A 16,689-nucleotide genomic window follows, 5' to 3' on the forward strand; every position below is an offset into this window, starting at 1 on the left:
TCTTTGAGTATTTTGGCTGCTTTAGGGATCAATATGAGGTCCCCCCCAAGGCTAATTTATTGCTTATCAGCCTGCCTCCTCTCTCAGGGCGGGCCTGAAGGTAGAGCAGTGGGTGGTGGGCCAGCTGCTTACTGCATAAGATAATGTGTTGGAGCTGAATTCTAATATCTTTATTAATATTTTACATTAATGCTTTCCAAAAGTATATTCCTACTCTAAGACTGTATCTGCCGGTTACCTTGTTACAAAGAGATCATCAGAAAATGAACACTGTTGGCAGAAGTTCTCTTTTAGAACATGAAGTAGCAGAGGCGAATTCAGATTTGTTCCTGCTCCCCTCCCCTCTTTTTACACCAAGGTAAAACGAGTATCTGTAATTCGAGGGTGGTGGCCCCTGGGCACCAGATGACTCAGGTATGTCTAATTTAAGTCTTCAGACTAACTGCCAGAGACACTCCTCAGATGAGATCTCAGGAGCCTCTGAGAACCGGCTAAGCACAGCGCCCTGGTCCATCCCAAGTCCCTGTTCCCTCAGCCTTGCTCACGCCGCTGATGAGGCTGGACAGGGAGGCCCACTGTGAATTACATGCCTTCCCTTTAGTGAAGTAGGGTAATCCAGACCAGAAAAAGTCCAGGGAGCTGTTTCACTCTCCAAACTTACTCTGAAACACAGGCTTGGACTAGTTGGGCGTGGGCATTCCACGTGTTGGAGCCACGTAAATTGGATTAATCTCAGGCAAAATCAAGTCTGTGTGGTGAGGGCAGGGTACCAGCCCTGCATCTTCCGTACATAAGCAGGTTTGCGTCCCATGTAGGAGAAGCGTGTGGGCTTGGACTGTATTATAAAATGTACTAGGCTGAGTATCATCAGGCAGATTTCTCCACGATCAGTGCCATGGGCCCTGGGTGTCCTCCCTTTCCGCGGGCGCAGGGCTGCCTTCTGGGAAGTCTGTGCCAGGCCCAGCAAGTCAGCGGAGCAGGGGCCGCAGCTCAGGCCCAGCCCTGCCTCCTCCCCAGAGGGGTTTCTCTTAGGCTTCCCTGCCGAGCACCTGCAGGAGGGCGGCTCCTGAGTACCTCTTCCCGGGAACCCTTCACCTTCCCAGGTGCCCAGCCTCTTGGGAAGCCTCCCCAGGCCGCTCCAGGTGCCACCCTGTGTGGTCCCTTCTTCTCTAGAGAGAATGAAACAGCACGCACCCTGCCCTTTCTGGGCGGTGCCTTCAGCCTACTCCCCGGCTTGGCCCTGCGGGCCTGTTTCTGCCTGAGCCGTGATGAAAGCCCCGCCCAGCGCCCTGCCCCGGTGGAGCGCATCCTGCAGATCTGTGCAGAGACCGTGCAGGGAGGGCACCGTGCGGGGTGGGGGGCACAACACCTTCCAGAGTCAGCTGGGACGGCTCTCCACCCAGCAGGCACCCAGGGACGCGCGCCTCAGCCAAGATGCTGCCCCTCTGACGTGCTGGCTGTTACTCGGGGTCCCTGGATGTGCCGCTTGTTACCAGGGTTTCTGGTGATGCCAGCTGTTACTTGGTCAGGATGCTCCACCTTCTTCCTGGGCTGTTTGCTGGGAGGCTGGAGGGTCCTGCCCTCTGATGTCCCAACACACACACACACACCCGCCCCAGAACAGAGAGAAGGGGCCCTTTCACTCTAAGACCGAGGAGAGCACTCCTGGGAGAGGGCAGAGCCAGGCCCTGAGGGGACTGAAGGAGGTTACACAGGGCTTCTACCTGTCACTTTAAACTGTAAGAAAAAAATATTTTCCCCAAGAAATGGTTGTATTGAAACTTAGTAAGTTTTGAAGAGCTATAAAATATTCTTCCATTCCAATTTCAAACATCCTACACAGAGAATCCTCAACCCTTTTAAAGAAAAGCCTTTAAATACAATGGTTGGTTTTGAAACTTTAATAAAAGTAAAAAAATGAATGCAAAAGAACACAATGCTGAAAACTTAGTATGAATGTGAATTTCACTAGATGTTCAAATCTGGTATAGTGCAAATTTTTTGTACTATTTTACATTTTACAAACTCAAATCACTTTGGCTCATATACTTGCTATGAAGTATCGGCAACAAAGTTTCTTCAGATCCGTATCTTTTGGCTACATTGTTTCCAACAGATATAAATTTGTTTCCAGTTTAAGAGAAAAAAAATACTCGTCCGTGCACGATCAAGTATATTTGATTCAATTACTGCTTTTATCTAATAACTTCTGGTTGTTCATAAAATGCTGACATGTTCATTGAAAAATCTTTTCGCATAGCTGATCATTCATTTTGGTTTTCAGAAAATGTATAAGGGATCATTGCAAAGTTTGGAATGATCCCACTTTCTTTTAAACAAAATTCCTCTAGGACAAATTAGCTACAGCAACCTAAAGTTTACTCCAGGATATTTTCCTCCAAACAAAAACCAAACCGCAACCAGGACCATCATGTGAGTGGAGCCGCGGCCGCCTCTCACAGCCATGGCACCCGGCCCGCTGACTGCCCACTGCTGCTGTAAAGGAGTCTTTCATCACACCACTTTCGCAGAATTTGAAACAACCAAAAACATTTGAATTGCAAAATACAAAAAGGTAAATTTGTAAGTAAAAATGATGCATTTACTAAACCCACAGAACTGGAGTATTTCAAAGGACCAGAGCTGAGTGGAGGGCAAACAACAAAGTAACTTCGCGGCCGAGAGAAATTATTGCTGGATTTGCCTCCATGCAGCACTGAAATGGAGAACCCTCCTTACCATCTTATACGTTAAAAAAAAATAAATATTTAAGAGAATACAAGGCTCAGATTGGTTTTCATATACATTGCACTTCAAGTTGAAGACCCAGTACTTGCAAGCTGGGTCTAACATGGTCTATGCCATTAAATGAATACATTGTGCTCACACATCTTTGCGTATTTAGAAACACCAAATGTTTAATGCAGTGACATACGCACTCTTCTTTCTACAAGGCAATCACAGATTGCAAATCCTATAGGGCTGTGGGAAAAAACTGTCACCTCTGTCCCAAAGCATCAAAGGAACAACAGACAGTCCTGGCTCCTAAGACTGAGACACACGGCAGACAGTGGTTTCCTCCTGGACGACTGGGGCTTCTGGGTGGACCGCAAACGGAGGTGGAAAGTCCAGGACGTCACAGTGCAGGACGAGGACCCCTCACGGCCCAGCCGCAGTCAGATTGTCTGCACGAAACCCTGGGGGGACCGGGAGGCCCGTCCTGCACTGTGACGCGCGCGGCCACGGGAGCCCGGCCTCCCTACGCTGCCCCCCTGCCACCTCTTTTTTCACACAACCCTATTTTTAAAAATCTTTTGGATCAGTAATATTCCTATAGTACCACTCTTCGTCTCTGTAAGCACCATCGAGCTACCCCCCCGGGCACCGGTACGAAACCAGAGCTGGTAGTTAGGCTTCAGTTCGAGGCCCTGAAGTATGGCAACTTGTTTTAATAATGAATGAAACCGAATCCTGGGGACCCTGCGGCCGGCGGCCCAGCTCTGGCACCTCCGGGGCCGCCGGCATGGCAGCGCCTCACCGCGAGCGGTCCCTCCTCCCGCCCTGCGGTTCCAGAAGAGATGGCACCTTCTCCAGGGTCGCCTGCAGTCAGCCCAGTCCACATACATCACTGAGGAAAAAAGGGAACCTTTGTCACAATCCAGTCTCACAGATTTTCTTCCCAAATCTTGTGATTCTTCAGGATCAGTGGCTTTGAAGACTCAATCACTGTGTGGCTTTTCAGGAACACCCTACGTGCGAAAAGAGAAAAACAGCAAGAGAAAATTAGCACTAACTGTACACATATTCTAACTAGCAAGGAAGTCGACCCGAAAAAGTGAACGATGAAAAATTCCCTTGACTGGGATAAGATGATGGAGATAAGAAATGCAGAACAGCAAACACGCTCCGACAACCCCAATGGGATGTCCTCCTTGGCCCAGGCCAGGAGCCACCTGTCCACTGAGAGCAGTGAGGCGGGCGGGGCGCAGCCCCCAAGCCGAGTGGCAGCCTGGGGCTACTGAGAGCACAGGGTCGCCCATCTGCTCACTCTGCAGCCAAAGGAGCACTGTCTCTTCTGTAAGTCAGTTTGTCTGTCTGGGAAAAAGAAGGTGTTTGCCACAGACCAAATGAACACCTGGTTTCTCCGCCATAACTCACCCTACCAGCAGTCTTGTGAGACAGACATCTGAAGCAGATCTCGCTCCGGAATGCTTTCACCGACAGAGCTTCACAGCTCAGAATCCGAGTCCACACTCGCTTCTCACCTGACCTGCACCTGTTACTGCCCTCCAGGCCCTGCCCAGTCTATCCCCAGAGGACAGCGGTTCACTGATGGAGGGGCAGGCCCAAGATCAGATGGCTCTCCTGAGGCCACAGAGCAGCGGAGGGCAGATGCACCTCAGGGGGAACCTTCTCCCCTGACGCAGTCTTTCCTCTTGCTTCCCGAGGAGGTGGAGGAGCCCCAGTCTACAGACCAGCCATGCTGCGAGCTGGGGGCTGGTTCCTGCCCTGGGGTGCTCGGACTCTGAGGAACTGACAAGCTGACTCCAGGAGAGCTGCCCGAGAGCAGCACCCACACAGCATCTGCTTCTAGGACGGAGGGCAGAGGAGGCTACGTGGTCCCAAGACCCGAGGTTCCAGTCCCGCTCTGCAACCATGCAGGTGGGCGGGGCGGCCTCCCTGACCTGCCATTTCCCCACCTCCAAACTGCTGTTACAGGATGAAATCAGCTGGCAATGAAATGTTTAGCACAACACCTCAGGTGTAGCCAGTGCAGCCCTCAAAACCGATAATGTTACTAACTACCTTTAGCTGCTGAATCTCACACAGAAACAGCAAATTCAGCTCCACCTGCCCGGGAAGCAGGGCTGTAACCCGGCGTCCCGGGGCCTGGGCTCCAGGAAGCAGGGCCACACTCCTCGCTGGGGCAGCTGGAAGCCTTACTTTTTCTGACAAAAGGCTTGAAGCTACAAAGTGCAATGAATACAGATTCTGTAAAATGATGTTAAGACTCAGACTGACAGCAAATACCGCACAGGAAAAGCTACTCAAACCACCTAAGGCCAACTTGTAGGTTTGGGGCCTGGCTACCTTGAAGTAATTACATTTCCCTTTGAGGGCAGGAACCATGGTCACGTGACCAGAGGAGCATGAGGGAGCCTGACGCAGCAGCATGTGGCGAGGGGCGGGGGCGTCACCAGGTAGACCAGGAGCCTCACATCCCACTGGGCTCAGCCAGCTTTGGTCAGTGTTGACCAGCGCCCACCCCGGTCTCCTCACCTTCAGACCTTCATCTCCTCTGCTCTGTCACCTCCCATCACAGAAGCCCTACTTGGTGAAGATGCCAGTTTTAAACCAAGAATTCATTCTTAAACGCTGCCCCTAATGCACCAGGCCAGTTACACTTTCCGTGTGAGGGCCGCAGGGAGGGCTGCACTGGGAGCAAAGGCCTGCGTGGGCACAGCCCGAGGACACCGAGCCACTGCCTGGGTTTTTAGGGTGGAAATAATTTTAAAATTCCGAACAAAGAGTAGAGCTCACTTTATAAGTAAGCTGTTAATTTTTTTCATTTCTTTGAAAGAAGCACCCCAACTCCTTTAAAAAGAGAATGTTTAACTTGCTCTTTTTAAAGACTTTCTCGGACAAGAAAGATGCTTTGTCATAGCCCAAACTTTCAAGACTCCACAAAACCGCGGTAAGAGGATGAGCATTTCTAAGGCTAAAAGTTCCGGGTCACAAATACAAAAGCGTGCAGGGCACCCTCCACGATTTGCTAGATTCTCCCCAGTGCTTTCAGGAGAGACTCGATCACAGACACTTTGAGGGATGGAAGAAGAAACAAAAAGGCAGACATCAGGCTGGACAGAGGGAGCTTTTCCCCAATTTTAAATAAAAACGATGAAAAAGCTTAAGGAGAATTACAGCTATACCAACTATCTGTTTGAAGTGATATTTAAAACTTTCAACCATCTTTTCAAAAAACAAAAATGTCTGCAAGGGATGGAAGGATGGCTGACGAAACTCCCTCCCCGCAGTGTCACCGTGAAAGGGGTGACCACACCGCTCTCCTGAGTCTCCTTCCCCCTCCAGGTGTGGGGAGCTTGTGCACGACATGAAGCTTCTATCAAAAAGATGTGCGTTTACTGAAGCTGGCTCAGAGCCCTGCATCGTAAACGTCTAACGGTGCAGCCCAGCCGTCCTCCCAAAGGTCTAACAACCAACTGGCTGAATGTCGTCTGTTTTAAGTCTGTGAAGAGTCACGTGCTTGGAGACAGTTCACCCCTTAAGCCTGACTAGAAGCCTTCCACTGAGCAGCACTGAAACACAAACCTCAGACCAACACGGTCCCTGCGCTGGCTCGTCCTACCCTGAACCAGCGCGGTGGGCGCCGGGAGAGGAGCCGGCGCCTGGAGGGGCCGCTCACATGCCCCGAGGCCGCGTGACCACAGTGTTTGCGGAAAAAGGGCCAAGTCCTCTGACTCATCAGGGGATGCGAGAAACAAGCTTTCTCAGTGGAGTCCTGTTTTGGCGGCAGATCGTCAAGGACTACAGAGGGAGGAAGGGAAGGACAATCCACACCCACGAGCCCAGGCAACACACTATGAATTCCGCCCTCTGAACAGTTTCTGTTTCTGTGAACGGCCAAGGAGCCTCAGATTCAGCTCTCACGAGCATCAGCCGGCACGGAGGAGGGACCAAGACAAGTTTCTGAAGAAGCCCAATCGAGAAACCATTCCTCTCAGAGGCAAACGCTCAGTTCCTTTTTCTTGTAAGACTACAGCTTCTTTTTCGGTTCATTTTATTTAAGCCTCTGGGTCAAAGTCTACTTGAGATAACCGTTAAATAAACATCCACATTTCCTTCTCTTTTACAAAAGTGCTCACGTGCTGACCTTCAACTCCAGAAAAGAATGACTAAGTGATCTCTGACTCTGTCCGGCTTCCTGGCTCCGCTAAACGGCTCGGTGCCTGTGGGTTCCCCCTTAGTGAGCCAGGCCGCCCCCCCCCCAGGTCCTATGCCCTTCCCTGGTATCGTCTGCCCCACGTGAAGGCAGGGAGGGAACTCATTATAAATGGTTCATTCAGCCATTTCAGTCGCCTTTTCCCGATAGTTACCCCGGGAGCGGCAGCTCAGAAGAGCTGCTGAACGTGTCTGTGCCGTGAGGGCGGCGCCAGGACCCTAGTTCCCATCCAGCCCTCCCTGAGTTGACAGATCCCTGAATCCCGGAGTCTGTATAACTTAGCAAAGAAGTTCCTGGGCATTGTCCCTATTTAAAAAAAAAAAAAAATACACTCTTTTCTGAATAATTGTTGCTACTGAGTCTCAGCTAGGCACCAACACCAATTCTAATGTGCTATGTAAAGCAAGCGTCTCAGGCTGAAAACCAGCGTCAGCGCGAAGGCGACAACCTCACATACCATGGCCAGTTGCCGCCCGATGTTTCCCACTGTCACGCCTCCCGAGAAGAAGATGCAGGGCAGCCAGGAGCGGATGTAGAGGAAGTCTGGGGACGTGTACCTGGAGGGAGAGGGAGACGTGAGCCCGCGCAGCCGGTTCCCCGGTGCCCGCTCCGCCAACAACGCCTCAACACTGTGTCCACCGTGACTGCCTGGTTTTCCTCCACATCAGGTGTGTTACATCCACACAGGTTTCCTTTATGCTTACAACCTTTACAGACAGTGCATGTTTAACACGTGGATCAATGACAAGCAGTGTTTCTGAGAGTTTCATGCCTAAAGTTATGTCACTAGACACAGATAATACACCGCAGCCTAGTGGGCAGTCCTAATAAGTCAGGTAACAGCTTCTAGCTGGCGGTGATGTTTGAGGGCACGTGCTTACTGGTAGACACCGTTGTACACCAGCAGCTGGGTGATCAGAGTGGCGAGAAAAGCGATGGTGATCCCAAGGCCGAGGCCACTTCTTGAACGGTCGAATGTCCACCAAAGGCCCAAAGACAGGGCCGCTAGCGTCAAGGAGAGCTGAACGTTATTGGCAAAATCCAATTTCTGGTGACACAGAGTTAAGGAAAAGTTTAATACTTTTTAATACAACCAAAACCAAACAACCCCCAGGGCCGACGCGTCTGCACCACACAGCTCTCCATCCACAGAAGCTGCCTGGTGAGCCGCAGGAAGGCCTTGCTGGACACAAGACTGCCTTGCCATGATCAAGATGACATGGAACGCCTCCGGCATCACTGGGTCAAACTCGACTTTACAAGTAAACTTTCCGAAAGCCACACAGAAAATTCTACAGGGATTTCAGCCACAAATCAACGTATTTTACTAGCAAGTCTTCTATAGCCCCACTTTTACTTCTTTTTTTATTAGTAATTTGAACTGAGCAAGCACAGTCTTCGCCCCACGTCTGCAAGAAGCAGACACCTCATCACAGTGGCCTTCACCACAACTCAGCTGGTGGACACGCAGCTGGCTTGATCACGACACACTTATCAACTCTGACAAAACAAATCTGTCAGAGCCAAGATATCTTCTAATACTCCTTTTTGACATTCTCATCATTAAAATTGGAGTGGAGCAGATTTAAGAAGCAGTAACTCTAAAAATGCCTTTCTCCAAGATTTAAAAACATAATCTAGCTGTACTAAAGGAAACCGTAAATCTTTTGAGACCTAGTAACCTATGGCCCATTTTCTGAAAGCTGCACTATGTACATTTGTGTAATGCTGTCCACCTAGGCGTGCCCAGCTGCACCCTGGAGTTTGCGTCCACTAAGAACCCTATTCGAGAGGGCGCCGCTGTTGACTGGCCCTGGGACCTCCGTGCTCACAGCCAGGCTTCTCCTCAACCTTCTGGAAGACACAGCTCCTTACTGGGCCAAGGAGCCAGGTCTTCACAATGGAAGTATGTTTAAGGTAGAATTTACGGAACAAACTCCAAACCAAAAAAGGGAGGAGAGACGGGGCGTCCGCTCTGGTCCTGGTGTTACTGAACTGTTCCCTGAAATGAACTGAAAAGACTCCAAAAACCACTCTGAAAATTCTGCTTAGAGCAAACTGGGCAACACACTCTGAAGTTGCACTCGGAAGAAGACTGTCCAAGTCACCAGGAGGGTAACAGACATTTACTAAAAGTAACAGAACACCCGATGTGTAAGGTAAGACACTGCCCCGGGGGGCACAGCCATGGAAGGATACGGCACTGGCGTGGTTGATGCCGACGAAGACCGCCACGCAGCGCATGACGCTGGCCCACTCCCTCTTGAACTTGTGTGGCTCTCCGAGGCGACTGTCGATGCAGGGGTAGAGGAGGCCGACCACAGCTGTGCGGGAAGGAAGAGGCGGCGTCAGCGCTGCCAGCTTAAAGTGACGTGGTTTCCACGCGGCAGCTACTAAACCACTCCTTTTCCTAGAAAATTTACCAGCTACGGTATAATACTCAAATTTAAACAGATTTTACATTTTTGTTCTCCTTGAGTACTAACAACAAAAAAATCACACTGTTTTGAAACATTTAAAATAAAACCGCAGTTCTTTGGTTTGAACCATGGAAGGGACAGAGCAGGGGGTTCATTACTCACAAAACACTCAAACACCTGCGCAGCTGGCCTTGTGTTTGTGTCAGTGTCGTTCCATTTTACAGTGCAGAGGTGAGCGTCCACCAGTGCCGTGAGGCCACAGCATAAGCTGACATCCCTCAGACTCGCACCGATTCTGGGCACCTTTGTGTTGCTCTGACTTTGCCCTCTGGGTCACAAAAGCCACATTCCCAGAGGGTGGCCCTGCACTTGACGGTTAATGGGTTACAGCATTTTCTGCAGGAGCCCCTGAGCGTGCCCTGGGCATCACCCGTGGGGCACTGGACAACCACGCTCGGCGGTCCCTGAGCCCAGGCACAGGAACAAGGCCTCGCACCCAGTTCACCTGGTGGAACCTGGCTCTTCGTGTTTGTTGCCTCATGTGTAAAGTGATGAGGATTATGTAACTAGAAGACAGAGGAGGAAGATCTTGCCGTGGTCTGGAATAGTGAGCAAGTTTTCCCAGAAACAGGATTCACAGAGAATTCAGTCAGGGCAGACACTGGCATTCCATGAGAGAAAATGGAAAAATAAAAGCAAGAGAGAAGAGGGCGCGTGGTGACTGGTGGGGTGCAGACCGGGGGCCCAATTGTGGACACAAGCTCACTACATAAAGTCGCCCAGGTACTGCGGTTTGAGCCAGGCAGGAGCTACACCTGGTGTCCACGAAAGAGGGAACCATTTTAGGTTCCTGAACAGAGAAAGAAACACAGTTTTAGCCAAACATTTGATGAAAGATTCTGTCTCAATTTCATATTACATTTTATCAAGTTCTAATTTTGGCGTTTCGGAAAATGGAATCAAACAATTTTGTAACTTTAGTTACTATAACTTATTCTTGCCCTTAAGGTTGAAAGCTAAATAGGTGGAAATGTACTAAGGAATTTTTCCCTTATACTCTTAACTGATGGTTAAAAAAAGGAAGTAGGGTATGAGCAATTGTGTTTCAGATATCCCTGGAATTCCTTGAAGCTTCAATTACAAAGATAGCCTAAACTAAAATGGTTCAGTGGTTTTAAGATCAAGTTTTTGATTCAGAGAAAGAAACTACTGTGCCAAATGGGATGAAAAATAAAATTCTGCACTTAGATCTGCTTCTCAAAAACTATTCTTAATAGTATAACCTTATACTTAGAATTTAGAAAAACAAAGCAGGATGCTGTCTTTCTGAGAACAAAGGTGGAAACATTTCTACCCACTGCCTGGTAAGCACAGCACCCCTCCTCTGATGTGTCCTGGCTGGAACACAGTTCTCCAGCTCCAAGCCTGGGGCTTCCCTGCTGTTTGGTGTGAGTCTGCCCAGAAGGCAGCGTGTTTCTACAGTGCAGGGGACACACCCAGACTCCATGGGGGAGGCAGGTAGTTATGAACAGCGGGCCACTCTGCTGTGTCCCCTTGGCCATGGTTGCTTAACCTGTCTGTAATTCAGTTTCTACGTCTGTAAAATGGAGCTATAGCAGAGGACTGCTGTAAGGACTAATGCAGAGCACATAAAACACAAGGTAAGCCGTCCATGACCATCAGTCACAGAGCACACAGGAGGGCGCCCCTCCTGCAGTACTGCAGTCACTTAGGTCCGCACCTGTCCTGCCTGCCGACCACGGGATGCCCCACAGGGGCTGGTCTGCTCACTCGGTACTTGAAACAGCAAGCACCAGACAAATCAATGAATGCTGTGCGTCCAGACAAGTTCTAAGTGCTCTTCTGGGCCGAGATCATTTTGGCATTTTTATAAAACCGGCCAAATAACCAAGAAATTCTACTCAAAAAAAAAAAAAAATCCACCTGTTCACAGTTTATAGACTGTTGATCCTGGGTTGTGTTTTGTGGCTGGTTGAGTGTACTAAGATCTAAACTCTGAACAGGGGTTCCTTTTCCCTACCAACGTCATCTACAGGGCCCAGCAGTTTTGGGAGGAAAGCCTGGCTTTGGCCACGTTCACTGGGCCATCCCGAAAAAGGAAGTGAGGGAGGCCAGCAGCTCTGCCCACCCAGCCCACGTGACGGTTTGTTTTCAGTCACCCAGAAGTGTAGCGTGTTGGTGGGGGCAGCCAATCGCACTTCAGTCCCGCCGCTCACCAGTTCCGCCCGCGGCCAATCCAGGCGGCGTGCTTAGGATGACAGCTGCGGGGCTCCCCCAACGCTGTCCTCAGGGCCAGGTCAGTAGGAGGGAAGGACCTCGGCCAGCCTGGCACAGACAGTTCTCGCCCCACCTCGTGTCCATCCCCGGGTTTCCTCTGGCCTCCAGAGACTAGCTGGGAGGGTCACTGTCCTCTCCTTCCTTCCTTCCCTAAACACGGTCACTGGAGATGTACACTTTTCCTTTGTGGATGGTCCCATTTTCAAATAAATGGTCCTCAGAGGCTGAAAAACGTTCTTAACCAAACATACGTTTTTCATTTCTACTCACCAGCTGCCGTCCCACAACAGGGAGGAACCCACCAGGCAGAGGAGAAGATAGTGGCGATGACCTCCTCAGGGAACAGGGTGACATTTCTCTGGACCTGCAGCAGGTTCAGCACCAGGGCCAGGACGACCCCCACTGAGAACAGCACCAGGCTCCTCTGCAGCAAGTGGTGGTGCCAGCTGTGGCCCCCCAAGCCAGAGCTCTGAGGCCCGGGGGCAGGGTCAGTGCCCCCGGCACCGTGGGCCACCAGCAGAGAGGGGCCGGACACTGAGGACGTAGTCATTTCTCCCACTTTGGCCTCCAGTCCTCCGGCACCGGCCCTCAGGTGGCTTCTGTGCTTCACACCCTTAGCACAGGGACAGCTCCAGAGGTGGTCGTCCAGTCTAGGCATCAGCCACCAGTCTGACGGGCTTTCCTGCAAGAAAAAGGGGTGGAGAGGTGGAATCCCCATCAAGTTCACTTCCAAAACACAGCAGGTCCAGGTCCAGGGAGGCCCAGTCAGAGGGAGGGCTCTGCCCAGGTTCATTGCCGGCACGTCCAGGAAAGCCCTCAAGTCCCTCAGAGAGCGGGTTCGGGGGCAGCCCACGGGCAGGGACCACGGGGACGGGACTGCAAGGACACTGCCCACACGCCCCACCTTGGGGGGTGCACAGGCTGCTTTCAGCGGCAGCCAGGTGTTAGGTACACCTGAGTGTTAAGGTCCTGCGGCGATGCCCCTCTCCGTAAGCTCTGAAGTTCTGGCCCGTCCAGTACAAAAGTTTTCCAGACCTCGTCTGTCTGCAGGAGGCAGAGCCCAAGTTACTGGGGCCCTCCTGGACGGAGAGAAGCACTAGCCGGGCCAACACGGGCTTGGGGGTGCAGCCCCCATCTCCGAGGCTGGGGCTGGGATCTGGGCATGCGTTCAGGCCCGAAGGTTGGTGCCGAGGGCCCCAACGGAAGGCCGCCTGGAGGGGCGGCTGCTAGGAGTGGAGGCGCCGGGACCTCGACATCCCCGCCCGACCCGCCCCCGGACCTCCCCACCGCCCCCGGCCCGGTCCCCTTGCCGAGCCCCGCGTACCTGGCCGAGGGGGGCCCGCCCGCGGGCTCGCCGACGGAGGAGACCGCAGAGGGGTAGTCGCGGCCCAGACCGCCTGGAGTTGGGCCCGCGGCGGTCGGCGCGCGGCGCAGCTTATAAGGCAGGCGGCGGGGGTCCGGCTCACGTGACCCCGGTCCGGCCCGCCGCCCCGCCCTCGCGCCTGGAGGCGTGGCCTCCGCGGGCCCCGCCCCGCCCGCGCGCCCGTCCGCTCGGGGTCTGGTGAGGCGTCCGCGGCCAATCGGGGGCGGGCGGCCCATATGACGTCATCACACGCCACCGCCGCCCCGCGCCCGGCGCGTTGGCTCGGGAGCGCGGACGGGCGGACGGACGGCGGGCTGGCGGCGCCGGGCGGGACTGCCGGGGCTCGGGGTGGGCGGGGGCGGGACTGCCGGGGCTCGGGGTGGGCGGGGGCCGGACGGAGGCACGGACGGCTGGGGTTGGCCGTGGCTGGCGGGGCCGGACTGCCGGACGGCGGGGGCGGGAGGGGAAGAGCGGAGCCGGCAGAGAGCGCCCCGCGCAGGTTCCGCCCGGACGGCGGCGGAGGGCGATTTCCAGCCCTCGGCAGCCGCGGGCCTGGCGTCCGCGGGCTGCACACCCTGGGTCCAGATCCTCACCCAGGCGTGGCCCGTTCGTAAGCGTCCCCTTGGGGAAGGCCGTCCGCTTGGTCACTCTGCACCTGCGTGTCTCCTGATGATGCTGCGACCTCTCCTCCACGTCCCGAGCCTCCGGATGGTCACCACGCCTGCTGATTTCAGGCAGGTTCGTGCAAGCAGTGACCAGAAGGTGCTGGCTCGTAGTCAGGGCCCGGAGACAGGAGTTGTTTATTACGTGTGCAAGGATGTATGTCAAACACGAAGGATGTTTCATGTCTCCCAGACACCAGAGTGGTTCAGAAACCTTTTTTTCACATAAGACCCTTTGTGAAAATGTAAATGATAAAAGTTTCATTCATAAAGTAATGTCTTCTAGTTTCTAATCGCCTTTCGTCCCATTGGAAAACAAACCATGGAAACCAGTCAGGAAAATTAAGTTTTATCTTGTTGATGTGGTATATGTGTATCCTGTTTGCTATGTGGGCCACGACACCTAAACAGGAGGGCAGGCCCCATGCCAACTGAAAACCCACATCTTGTTGAGCCAAGAGCACGTTATTTAAGATGTGTGTGAACGACGATAGAGAAAGTCTGGTCTTTTGTGGTGTTTGCGGGTGAGCAGAGACTGGGGGGATGTTTGTGCTCTCAGTAGCAAACCTCAGGGCCAAGAGACCCCGCAGGTTTAGGCAGCCTGAAATACCACGTTGTGTGGCATTTTCAACATTAGGGTTTGTCACTTTATGCCAGAAGTTCAAAAAAAAAAAACCCTGAAACATCTTCCTGAGGTATCTGTATTTCATTCTGGAGGGAGGTGCAGGGGGAGGATTGACAGGAATTTGTAATGGTACCCAGGAGTCTTCACTGAAGACTAATGCTTGCAGTGGATGTGTTCGCTTTCCTGAACCATAATGGTGTTTCATTAGGAAACATGGAAAGCACTATGTAAAGATGTTTGCCTTGTTAGCTTGTTACTGTTCCCCTCCCCCCGCCATCAGTACCAGTTTCTCTTTTCTGTCACCTCCACCTTACAGACCAGACACAGCCTGGTTGTGTGGATGTCCCACCCCCAGTACATGATGCCAACCTGGCACGAACTTAATCTGATCTGTGAAAGCATAAATTAAAAGTGTCGTCACTATGGATTAGAATAGAAAATTGCTCAGGAACGGTTATGTTCAATCAAGACAGCATTTGCTAGCTGTGTGCCTTGTCTTCATTTCTTGAGCATGACCCAGACAAAGCAAGAGTGGATGGAGAGGAGGGGTTCCATCTTCAGCTCTGCCTGCAGGTGGACAGAACCAGGCGTTCCTCTCTCTGCCCCATTCTCTACTCTGTACTTTGTTCCCCAAAGTTCAGAGCAGTTTTGACTTCAAGGAATCCGGGTCTTGGCCGTTATCTCCGCTCCACCTTGCATGAGTGCGTGAAGAAATGTGTGTGTGTGTATACACATACTATCACAGTAACATTGGAACTTTGTGGTAGCAAAAATATAAAAAGCTGTCCAGCTATCAGCCGATAGGACGCTGGCTAGACAAGAGATGGCACACTGTATGATCATGTAGATAACAGGATGGGTACTGTGTAGCTGAGAGTCAGTCCAGCCACCAGAAGCCTGTGCTGGGTCTCCACTACCACGTCGTCAGCCTCAAGTCCCGGACAGTCTTAACCTGTTATGTATGCTACAGATTGAGCTCTTAACCTCATAGAGATCCATGTACATCACAGCCTTGACCCTGAAGTGTAGGCATGTCATGGATTCAACTGGGAAACAGCAGAAAATGCAGGAAGCTTCTCTTCAGCACGTCTGCTTTCAAAACCTGGTTTATCCACACAAATGGAGCCCCGTAAGCCAGGGTGACAGCTCTTTGCTTTCGTACCGAGCTGCCATGTACAGGGATTCCTGACAGCACAGAAATCAGTGTATCTGTCTCCTGGGATCTAAAGTGGTTTTCTTCATTTTTGTCCCCTGCCATCCTGCCCAGCTATGCAGACCCAGCACCCTTCGGTTCTAATACCCCTTATGTCCAAGTGCATACCTTATAAAAGGACTTTGTGGGCTCCTGTGCTGTCTGTCTGCAATGTGGAAGAGAGCTGTCAGTCCGTTCGCTAACTGGCGTGTTGAGGTCTGCTCACTCAATTACCCTTTTCCTCTGCCTGAGTCCATGTTGGTACAGGCAGCCTCTGACTCTCCATCCCTCTTGTATCCACGCTGAGACTTTATGAACCAGGGGCCTCCCGGGCCACGCAGAGGCCCTGTGGACCTGTGGGAGGGCTGCCTGTGGGCTGTGTTCTGCTGGGTCCCTGCCGAGGGCTGTCAGCGTGGCCCCAGTCTCAGGTAGCGTTTGTCACTGCCTCCCCAGGTGTGTGTGGTTTGCCTAGGTGCCTTTGGAGTCTGGTCCCATGAATGAAGTCAGTCCAGGGGAATGACGTGGAAGAATTTGAATTTGCTCTCTTGGAGAACGCAGCTTCCGTAACTGAAACCATGTTCAAATGTTTTGAGAGTTTGAAATTCCATTATCTCCAGCGAGGCTTTTATTGATGTAGTTTCCCTAGTCAACGTGGGCTCTCTGTTGAACATAACGAGATCTATGCTCTGCAGCCCCAGTTGGTCACTCTGAGCTAAGTGTCTGGGGAAGTGTGCTCATGAGGGTACCATTTAGTTCTTAAGTGTCCTGCTCTGTATTAATCATTATGGATGTGCTATTGCACAAGGAGTGTTTACTGTTGTTTACCAACTAAACCCAGTGCCGTGACTTCTCCCCAGTCACTCACTGACGTAACAGTACTCACTAGCTCTTTTAGACACAGGTGAATCCTGGGACCGTGGTGTGGGTGGTGCGTGTTCTAAGGACTTTTGAGATGTCATGTGAGCAATCTACTGCCTTAGTCTGTGTTCCTACTATCCTTTTTATTATAACGTTAATAACTTTATAATATTTTTTAAAATAGGGTAGATGGTTATATTATTTGTTAATAGAAAAACATCACATGCTCCTTGTAAAACATTCAGAAAATATGGAAAAATATATTTTAAAAGGTCCCATCCCCCCACCTAGGGACACTTAGTGTAACTTT

The 16,689-nt window shown here is 51.8% G+C and overlaps 1 protein-coding gene across 2 annotated transcripts; it reads right to left on the reverse strand.

Moving 5' to 3' along the window:
- Positions 1-1,886: 1,886 nt before the first annotated feature.
- Positions 1,887-13,148, reverse strand: INSIG1 (insulin induced gene 1). 2 transcript variants are annotated; one of them, XM_064487173.1, is made up of 6 exons: positions 13,004-13,148; positions 11,950-12,361; positions 9,161-9,285; positions 7,843-8,009; positions 7,419-7,518; positions 1,887-3,628 (listed from the first exon to the last, which is right to left on the reverse strand). In XM_064487173.1, the coding sequence occupies exons 2-6, from the start codon at positions 12,335-12,337 to the stop codon at positions 3,626-3,628; spliced, it is 783 nt and encodes a 260-aa protein (XP_064343243.1). In that variant the 5' UTR covers positions 12,338-12,361; positions 13,004-13,148; the 3' UTR covers positions 1,887-3,625. The 2 variants fall into 2 exon arrangements, with proteins under 2 accessions (XP_064343243.1, XP_064343242.1); XM_064487172.1 differs by having other exon boundaries at positions 1,887-3,749.
- Positions 13,149-16,689: the final 3,541 nt, after the last annotated feature.

Source organism: Camelus dromedarius, chromosome 7 (genome assembly GCF_036321535.1).
Source record: "Camelus dromedarius isolate mCamDro1 chromosome 7, mCamDro1.pat, whole genome shotgun sequence".
Lineage (NCBI taxonomy): Eukaryota > Metazoa > Chordata > Mammalia > Artiodactyla > Camelidae > Camelus > Camelus dromedarius.

Bases quoted from the DNA above. Each gene is read 5' to 3' on its own strand.
- INSIG1 (XM_064487172.1), bottom strand. From the start codon at position 12,337: ATGCCTAGACTGGACGACCACCTCTGGAGCTGTCCCTGTGCTAAGGGT. The intron at 8,010-9,160 runs GTATCCTTCCAT...CTGTGTCACCAG, and splicing joins GCATCAACCACGCCAGTGCC to AAATTGGATTTTGCCAATAA. The intron at 7,519-7,842 runs GTAAGCACGTGC...CTCTCCCTCCAG, and splicing joins GTGTACAACGGTGTCTACCA to GTACACGTCCCCAGACTTCC.